At 36.1% G+C, this 10,435-nt stretch overlaps 1 protein-coding gene across 2 annotated transcripts; it reads left to right on the top strand.

The window, feature by feature from the left end:
* Positions 1–4,415: 4,415 nt before the first annotated feature.
* On the top strand, positions 4,416–8,911 carry TOC120 (translocon outer complex protein 120). 2 transcript variants are annotated; one of them, XM_086436142.1, is made up of 2 exons: positions 4,416–4,608; positions 4,937–8,911. In XM_086436142.1, the coding sequence occupies exon 2, from the start codon at positions 4,979–4,981 to the stop codon at positions 8,579–8,581; it is 3,603 nt and encodes a 1,200-aa protein (XP_086292268.1). In that variant the 5' UTR covers positions 4,416–4,608; positions 4,937–4,978; the 3' UTR covers positions 8,582–8,911. The 2 variants fall into 2 exon arrangements, with proteins under 2 accessions (XP_086292268.1, XP_086292267.1); XM_086436141.1 differs by having other exon boundaries at positions 4,915–8,911.
* The last annotated feature ends 1,524 nt before the right edge of the window (positions 8,912–10,435 follow it).

The raw sequence follows: 10,435 nt of genomic DNA, 5'->3' as shown, positions 1-10,435 counted from the left end.
AAATATGAATTGTGAGTGCCAAAGAAATAAAAACATTTTTAAATTATAATCATATCAAGTTCGGGTTTGGGCAAATCAGATTGGCCAATACCTAGGCTCACATCCAATCCTATTTGAGTTGGATTCAATCCAACGGGTTCGGATTTGGCCCGCCCAAGTTGCAGCCCTACTTGTAGTTTTCCAAGGTTGAACATTTTTCTTCTTTCTATTGCATGCATGAATGTGTCCAAATTTGTAGATGATGATATTATTTAAGAACGAAATATATGTTGAAATACTTGGTAATCTCTATATTCAGTCAAACATATCATCATCATCTTCGACGCAATTATTTGTGACTAATATTTAATATTGGGCTTCCCGACATAAATGGGATATTTCCAAATGAGATTGCATTATAATTGAGGGGTCACTGTTCTTTTATCCAATGTGTCAACCCCCTCACCCACACATACACCCAATTTGCCTCGGGATACACAAGAAAAGATTAATTGTTATACGTATCATGTTGCAAATGATATATAGTTCTATGATGAGAGCATAGGGGGGCATGCGTCAGAGGGGGATGTTAGAAAATCATTACACAAGAAAATTCTACGCGTTAGATGGTTGTGGTTATTTGCTTGCATCTAATAATGAACATTTGAGTTTGTGGATGAATTTTCAATATTGTGCTATGAATGGTTAATATCTCGAAAATAATACTATAAGAGCACAAATTTTCCCTTGAAAAGGAATAGAATCATGATAATCTAACTCTCTTTTTTTACCCTTCAGAATCCTTTGCTTCGGGATACAAAATGACAAAGATTTATAATTATGTGAACTGCCAAGTTAGAGAATGTACAAAAAAGAGTGTTAGATTATTATGATTCAAAGGAAAACGTTGTCATCCCATTGGGAAAATGTTCTCCTTGATGTCTAACTTAATGGATGTCTTCGCTTTCAAGCTCATGCCAAGAACCCTTGATTTTTTATCTTCAAAAAATCTAAGTATATATATCTTCAACTCATCAATGTTTAGGCAAAAGAAATTTATTTAGTACCGTGATTTTCTCTCTTTCAAGAAAGAAAATGCTCTTGTTTTATTTTGCAAAACCTTATATGGAAAAAAAAAATATTTATTTACTTTCTTCTCAAAGGTTGAAGAAAATACATTTTTTAAGAAAAAAAAAAATCAAGAATTTTGACAAATATTTGGGGACCGGAATCTTTGGGATCATTTTATGTTAAGTCTCGTATGGAAAACCATGATCAAGAGCTATGTTATCAATCGATTTGAAAATGCAGAGGCATCTCAAATCTTCACGAGAACTCAGACGTGTGTTTCTAAATTAATCAAATTTACTTGAAGATAGCCCAGTAAATAAGAGTTCTCACGAATCGAGTACTTTACCACAAAAGGCAAAATAGGAAAAAAAAAAACAAAAAAAACAAAAATAGAAGGATTGTAAACATGAAAAGGCAAGCAACTTTACTAATGGGCTGTGATATTACGACACCATCATCTTATGATTATCCTAAAATTATAAAATCAAATCATAAATACATAAAAAAGGAAATTTATGAACAATTACATAACTGTAGAAGCCCACAGGCCTGACTCATCTTCACAAAACCGACTTGGAAGGTGAGGATTGCCCCAGGTTTAAATATAACACAAGGTCATGATACCCAAGCGATATGGGACTATCGCTTACACTCCCTCTTGTGTCTAACTTGTCTCCTACATCCCTATGATTACCCGTTTTGATACCATGTAGAAGCCCATAAGCCTAACTTATCCTCGCCAGAATTGCTTGTAAGGTGAGGTTTCCCCAGGATTTATATATAGTAAAAGGTCATGATACCCATGCGATGTGGGACTATCGCTCACAACAACCACACAATTTATTTAAGGTGGAAAGAATCCTAATAGATGTCAATGAAAATTAAAGATATCCCTACACATTCAAGCTGATGAGACTAACATAAAATAACTTAATTTTTTCTCACCTTCAATCTTGGTCAAAAACTTTGAAACTCTTGTCGGCAATCTAGAGATTTAATCTCCTTCAACCATCAAACCTCAAGAATAAGACCAGGTTTTGATGGAGGTTGAAGAACTTTAATAAGTTTTGAGAAGAAAAATTATAATATGTTTTTAAGAAATCTAATGAGTAGAAGACAAGTTTAAAGAGTTTTAAAATTATCTTAGAGGTTGAAGACAATAAGATAATAGAAAAAAAATTAAGGGAATTATGTAATGGAGTTGAAGATGGGGACACTTTTGGCATTTTATATTTGCCTATTATGCAAGACTGAAGCCAATGGTTTATGTAAAAAATTTGGAAATATAGGAAGTATCTCTAATCTTCGTAAAGTTTAAAGTGTAGGAGTGTAACTCGGAATTATCCTTTGTTATTGCTTCATTAGATCCATGTCAATTTAGTATTAAGGAAATTACTTAAAGGACCCTGGCAGAGGGATTTCTTTCTAATTAGTCTATAAGTTTTAGGATTTCCCTAAATAATCCCTAAGTTTTGTTTCGATTTTTTATGAAAATCACCCAATGTTCTTTTGATCCGAAATTATTTACATAAGTTGTTATGTCAAGTTTTTAATCGATCTTTCCATGTATTACAGTAGGAAAAACTTAAAAAATAAAAATTGGTGTATTTTACTAACGTCAAACTTACCATTTTTTATTGTTGAGTTCAATATTTTTATTGTAGTTTGACAATTTTTTTTTAAATTAACAAATTCAGTAATACAAAATGTTGAGCTCGACAATAAAAAGTGGTGAGTTTGGATACTATATAAATTTTTTGAAATCTTAACTTCATTATTCATTTTTGTTTTAATATCACTAAAATAAATTAAATAATACATCTAAATATTCAAAATTAAAAATATATCGTTTCCATCAGTCATTTATGATAATAAAAAAAATCATAAAAAATGATTGGAATCGTCTTTGAAAAATCTAAATATGTAAAAAAGATGAAAAAAAAATAGTAGTTTGGATATTTCAAGAATATTATAAAATGAGATAAGATTGAGAGACCACTAAGAAGTAAAAAGTTTACTAAAATGGACTATCAAGTATTGTCCAAAACTTAGGGACTATTTAGATAGAAATCCATCCACAAAGGTCCTTTGAATGATTTTCCCTATGTTTATATGCACAACAAGATTTTTATTTTTTTTTTAAAGAAACCTAAAATAAAGTTGGCCCCATCATAACCTCACACCTTGCACACGTCAATCAAAGCATTCCACGCACTTTCTCTTATATGGATTTGATCAAACTAAGATATCCATTTTAACTCACAAATGAAAGTCAATATAATTTACGTATATCCCTTGAAGTTTTGGTGAATATTTGAGATATTCTGCATTTTCAAGCTGAGGAAATGACGCTTGACTTGATCTTCCATAAGAGATTGACAATAAATAATATAAAATAGCTACGAGTGGACATCTCTCTTGCCAAAAAATTAAAAATAATAATCCTTCATTTTCTCTGCAAAAAATTTCATGTCTTTTAATGTTGAGCCCATTTTCATAAATCGCACCTTAATCCCAATTGATTACCACTCAAACAACCTTTCATTGATTGACTCTAAATAGGTTCGATAAGGAACTAGTGAATGAGTCAAATAGTCATTTTTTATTTTTTTTTAAGAAATTTAAAGTCACATGACGTCTGAGAACATGAGGAAGGGGACAACAAGTATGAGTCTTCCAACAAAAGGTTGAGAATTAAAGTATTTTGATTATTTTCTTTTAGGAAAATGTTGTAGTAATATTAAAATGTATATTGATTCTAACATTGTTGACATGGATGCATGCATGAAATCATATATATTTTCATCGAGATACGAGTGAAAAGCATATATGATTACGTGTGCACCTCCACATCAGTAATGTGAGAATCAATGTACATTTCAATATTATTTCAGCATGACTCTTTCTCTTAATCTATCGATAGAGAGGAATGTCACCTTCTTGAAAACATGGGTTATCTCATGATTTTAAAACTTGTTTTGATGTCTCATTTTGTCCATAAACGACGCTGAGTCATTTTGGATGAGATATCAGATTTATTTGAATTGTCTTGGATGAGAGATTTTAAAAAACACTTTAAAATTAATGTCTTTGAGATGACTTATCAACTTGTCTCGTTGATAGACGATGACGAGACAACTCGGACGAGTGGTCTCGTTCACCATGGGTTATCTCAAATATTCAAAGTCTGGACAGGTATGTGATAATTACCTAAACTTTAAGTTGTCCACCTAAATAATTATCTTGATGTATCCAGTCCCTTACCAGAAGCAAAGAGTTAAATAGAAAAAAACAACTAGGATATAAAGTGAAGTACCTTTATTTATTAGGATCTCCAAAGAAGATCATCATTTTTTCACGATGAAATTGATGATAATATTCGACACTTGATCTAAAGTTAAATTATTCTCAACCGTCCGATTTAATTTTTATCCAAAGCTCATCTATATTTAACCTTCACACACGTAGAGTGTAACAAACCAGAAATTAAAATCCTTGTTCGACTGGGATTCTCTTTGCTCTCAAATCTCAATAAAGCTCCCCTTTTCATCACACCAGGTTAGCTTTTCTTATTTTCTATTATTTATTTCTGCTCTTAATATAACTCTACTTTTAATTCCTGCAAAAAAAAAAAAAAATCCTTAAATGATCATCCTTAAAAACCCTAAAAAGAACCAGAATGAAAATGTTCCAGATCTGTAATATAATTTTTTGTTGTTGAATGGAGAAAAACCAGTTTTATTTCGATTTGTTTTGTTGATTATGAATGTTTTGTATAAATTTTCTGCGTATTTTGTGTAATTATCTGTTATTTATACGTTGTTGTTGTTTGTTTTTTTTTTTTTTAAACATTTGAATCTGTAGTTTTGAGGGTTTTCTGATTTAGGTGATTATACGCTTTTGAGGCGAAAATTTGTGAACGGTAGTGATGGAAAATAGTGTCGAAAAAGTACATAAACCTCTTTCTGAAGAAGAAACGAAGACGGCGGATGGTGGGATTTCACAGTTGAAATTAACTGATAAAGCTGTTCATGTGTTTCATGAATCCAAGGATTCTGAAGGGGATGATGTTTTCGAGGAGGCGATGATGGATGCCAATCCGGAAGTCATACATGTGCAAGAACTTCGGCAAGAACTTGAGGCGGAAGAAACTGTTGTTAATGGAGCTACCAATGTAGAAAATACGGAAAATTTTGATTCGTTGGAAGTTAATGGAAGCAATAATGAAGTTCACGAGGAGGAGAATTTCGAAGAAGCTATTGAAATTGACCTGCCAAGTGAAGGTCACATTGTTGTTGAAGATATCATCGAAGCTTTGGTTGCTGCAGAGCTTATTGATGAGTTTAAAGTTGCAAATGAAGTTGTTGAAAATTCAGAAGCTTTGGTAGTTTCAGAGCCCAATGACAAGGTTAGGGCTGCAGATATTAACGAAACTTTGGTTGCTGCAGGGCTTGTTGATGAGGTTAATGTTGCAAATGAAGTTGTTGCTGAAAATACAGAAGCTTTGGTAGCTTCGGATCCTGTTGATGAGGTTAGGGCTGCAGATGTAGCAGTCGATGAGGACAATAATGTGCATGACGTCGTATCGGAGGAATCAAATAATAGTGTGGTTGGTAACGATGAAGGATATGTGAAGGACATTTCTACCGCGATTGTGTATGGAGAAACAAAGCCTTTCTCTGATGCTGATCCAAGGTCAAATGGGAGTTGCAGTTTTATTATTGATGAGAAATCTGAAAATGGGGATATAGTGAAATTGGAGGAGAAGCCTTTTGTTCATGAAAAATCTCTTGAGATTGGCCTTTCACATGGAAATGAATCTCGTGAACAGTTTCAATGTCAAGATGATAATGGTCTGGAAATGAAAGATGATATAGTTAATGTGGATACTTTAATCAAGGAAGAGATGGGTTTGCCAGAAACCCGAGCTGTTACTGTTACGGATAACCTGGGTGCCTCTATTGATGAACGGACAGAAGCTTTAGAAATGAAAAACTCACCAAGTTTAGAGCGTTCTGCAATTGACATAGAGGAGAGGGTTAAGGTTAATGGAGATGAATCAGAAGCAAAAGATTTTCAGAATTCCCAATCTCAGCAAACCAATGAGAATATTGAAAATGGTTCGGACCCCAAAGAGCAAGAAACACAAAATGAGCAAGAGAAACAAGGCTCGGTTTCAACTAAAGATATGGTTGACTCAAATTCTGCTAGAGAGCCAGAAATTCAGCGTGTTGTGGACCCTGTTCAACCAGCTCCTCCTCCTCCTGCGGGCCTTGGGGGTGCCGCTCCATTGTTGGAACCTACTCCTCGTGTGCTGCAACAATCTCGGGTGAACAGTGCCTCACCCCAGCGACAAGTCCATCTCACGGAAGACCCTGTGAATGGTGAGACTGAGGAGAATGACGAAACCCGTGAAAAGCTCCAGATGATTCGGGTGAAATTCTTGCGCCTTGCTCGTAGGCTTGGGCAAACTCCCCATAATGTTGTTGTAGCTCAGGTTCTGTACAGGCTTGGACTAGCCGAACAGCTGCGAGGAAGGAACACGGGTCGTATTGGTGCCTTCAGCTTTGACAGAGCAAGTGCCATGGCAGAGCAGCTTGAGGCGGCTGGACAAGAACCCTTAGATTTCTCTTGCACAATTATGGTTCTTGGAAAGACAGGCGTCGGTAAAAGTGCAACTATTAACTCAATATTTGATGAAGTCAAATTCAGCACGGATGCATTTCAGATGGGCACAAAGAAGGTTCAAGATGTGGTGGGAACTGTTCAAGGAATCAAGATACGGGTGATTGATACACCTGGCCTTCTACCATGCTGGTCAGACCAACCGAAGAATGAGAAGATCCTCCATTCTGTTAAGCGGTTTATAAAGAAGACCCCTCCTGATATTGTTTTGTATCTCGATAGGTTGGATATGCAAAGCAGGGATTTCGGCGATATGCCGTTGTTGCGTACAATCACTGAAATATTCGGACCGTCTATTTGGTTTAATGCAATTGTAGTTTTGACGCATGCTGCATCTGCTCCACCTGATGGTCCGAATGGGGTTGCTTCGAGTTACGAGATGTTTGTCACTCAGCGCTCTCATGTTGTCCAGCAAGCAATTCGTCAGGTCGCCGGGGATATGCGGCTCATGAATCCCGTAGCATTAGTGGAGAATCACTCTGCATGTAGAACGAACAGAGCTGGACAGAGAGTCTTGCCAAATGGCCAGGTTTGGAAACCTCATTTGTTGTTGCTCTCCTTTGCATCAAAGATTCTCGCCGAAGCAAACACACTTCTCAAGTTACAAGACAGTCCAACTGGAAAACCTTTTGCGACTCGTCCAAGAGTACCTCCTTTACCATTCCTTCTGTCTTCACTTCTGCAACCAAGATCCCAACTGAAACTACCGGAGGACCAGTTCAGCAATGAGGATGATTTTGATGAGGACTTAGATGAATCATCGGATTCAGATACAGAGTCAGATTATGATGAATTGCCACCATTTAAACGTTTGACGAAGGACCAACTTGAGAAGTTGAGTAAAACTCAGAAGAATGCCTATTTTGATGAACTAGAATATAGGGAAAAACTTTATATGAAAAAGCAACTCAAGGAGGAGAGAAAACGCAGGAAACTACTGAAGAAAATGGCAGCTTCGGCTAAGGATATGCCAAATGACATAGATGAGAGCATAGAAGAAGAAAGTAGTGGTGCAGCATCTGTCCCAGTTCCTATGCCTGATTTTACCTTGCCTACTTCTTTCGATTCCGACAATCCAACACATCGATACAGATTCCTGGATTCAGCCAATCAATGGCTCGTGAGACCGGTTCTTGAAACTCATGGATGGGATCACGATGTTGGTTATGAAGGTATAAATGTTGAACGATCATTCGTCGTTAAAGAAAAAATCCCCGTGTCTTTCTCTGGTCAGGTTACAAAGGACAAGAAAGAGTCGAATCTCCAGATGGAATTAGCCAGTTCGATAAAGCATGGGGAAGGGAAAGCAACTTCGTTAGGTTTTGACATGCAGACTGTTGGGAAGGACATGTCATATACTTTACGCAGTGAGACACGATTTAGTAATTTCAGACACAATAAGACAGCCGCGGGTCTTTCGGTTACTCTTCTGGGTGATGCCTTTACAGCTGGACTGAAACTTGAAGACCAACTGACAGTTAACAAAAGGTTCCGTTTGGTTTTGACAGGCGGTGCTATGACCGGTCGTGGAGACGTTGCATATGGTGGTAGTTTGGAGGCCACATTGAGAGATAAGGATTTTCCTCTTGGTCGAACTCTATCGACTCTCGGACTCTCTATCATGGATTGGCATGGGGATCTAGCGATTGGATGCAATGTACAGTCTCAGATCCCTATAGGACGGACTACAAATATGATTGCTCGAGCTAATTTGAACAATAGAGGGGCTGGACAAATCAGTATCCGTGTGAATAGCTCAGAACAGCTTCAGATAGCTTTGATTGGCCTTCTACCCCTATTCAGAAAGATACATGGTCATTATCAACAAATGCGATATGCAGAATGAGGAAAACCAACTGTCTTTATGATAGCCATTTGTTTGTAGCTGGCACTAATTTGAGTTAAAGTAAGGCTCAGTCACCTTTCTCTTCTCATTCCAACAATGCTTACTCCTTGGTATGGTGTAGTAGTTTTTTTAAATAGTTTTTTATTTTTATTTTTTAAATTCCACGAGAGCTTATCTTGGAACTGAGCATTGCATTGTGCCGTGTTCATTTAATGCCTTTGTGTCAGATGGGCAGTATTTATTTTAGTGATGTAGATGTTATAATTTCTTTATCTTTTTAGATGTTGTCTTGTTCATATGATCATCTAGCTAGTACATTTACGATGCTTCCTTATAAGGTTTCAGTGTGTAATATTGGTAACCATCCAAACCTAGAGTTGTAAAAAACATATACATGCGGAGGAAGTAATTTACTTTGGAAACTTCTCGTATTTCTCTTGGATCTGGAGCTGTTTTTCTGGTTCCAGCCTAAACGCTTTCTAACGTGAACAGCTATGAATGGATTTATGAGGATCAATGATTAGTTCTATCACACACATCTTCTGATGTCCCTGTGAGGTCTTTTCTGACTGTCCTTGTACATTTGCATCATTGATCTCTGCCCCTCTTTATATGTACACACATACTTGTTACCAATTAAAAAAATATATATATTAGTTTTTTACCATTTACTTGTGTGCTATTATTGTTCTTGCGTTTTCATTAGTTTGTGTAATTCATCTAGCAGTATGTTATGTCCAGCTTTTTACTAGCTCTGATTATCTGATCACTGTGAGTAAACTGGTTTTGCAATTTTTTTGTGCTTCTAAATATTCCTTTTACCTATTCCTGCAAAAAAATTATCTTCTAATGCTAATAGTTCCTTATTGTTTTTGTATTTCCTTTACAAACTTGGATCACTCTGAGTAGTAAAGGCAGGTGATGCCTAATTTGCTGGCATACAAAGGCTAATGCTTGCTTCTTATGGTTGCATCAAACATATTTCCCAGTTGAATAATGATTTTCTGACACCTCACTGACATATGGCCCCATCACAGAACCGTAGATCATTTGCCCCGGGATATGCATAACCACAAATCTTTTTCTTGTGTATCCCGAGGCAAATGATCTACGGTTCAGAGGGGCGTCAGATTATCACGACTCTTCCCAGTTTTCCAGGTAAACATTTGTCTTTTACCTAATGTTATTTTGCTTCACTGTTCTTGAGTCCTTTGCATTTATTAGTTGAGAACAAACTAAAACAATTAAATCCTTTATAGGCTTCGACATAATAAACTTTTATTTAACCTTCAATAAACCTGGTTCATGGAGGTGGGGCTGAGAAATAACAAGTTATGAGGTGTTGGTCTTGCATTTATTCTCTCTTGACCAAAGCACTAGGGTCCATGTCTAGATATCTCACCGGGTCTTCTACCTTTTTCTTGAGAGGTTTGGACTGTATGCGGGATTTCCCCCCCTTTTTGGAAGCATTCCCCTCATCTTGTAGTGCAAAAAATTATTGAATTGATTAGGTCTAGATTACAATTTGTGGAGCATAACTCTGAATGTAATGCCTTAGCCAGCATGATGATTTGAATGTGGTAACTTTCTGGGATAAAAAAATATTTCTGGTAAAACAACCCATCTCCATCCACTAACCTGACCGCTACAGAATAAAATTGTTCCGCAACTGGTCTGATATGCTTTGATTATTTTGATGTGAAGTCTTCGACCTAACCTGAGATTGATAGAAAAGCTCACTTACAATTGTTTCTACTTGCTACAGTCTCTTAGATTTTTATTTTTTTATTTTTTTAATATTTAGACCATTATAATGATGATGAAATCTTTATGTTCATCTCAAAACAATCCATT

The sequence above is a fragment of the Akebia trifoliata genome, chromosome 3, assembly GCF_017979445.1.
Source record: "Akebia trifoliata isolate Shusen 1 chromosome 3, ASM1797944v1, whole genome shotgun sequence".
NCBI lineage: Eukaryota > Viridiplantae > Streptophyta > Magnoliopsida > Ranunculales > Lardizabalaceae > Akebia > Akebia trifoliata.
This window is presented reverse-complemented; position numbering and strand designations above follow the sequence as displayed.

Excerpts from the sequence above, each read along its gene's own strand:
- TOC120 (XM_086436142.1), top strand. The coding sequence starts at position 4,979 with ATGGAAAATAGTGTCGAAAAAGTACATAAACCTCTTTCTGAAGAAGAA.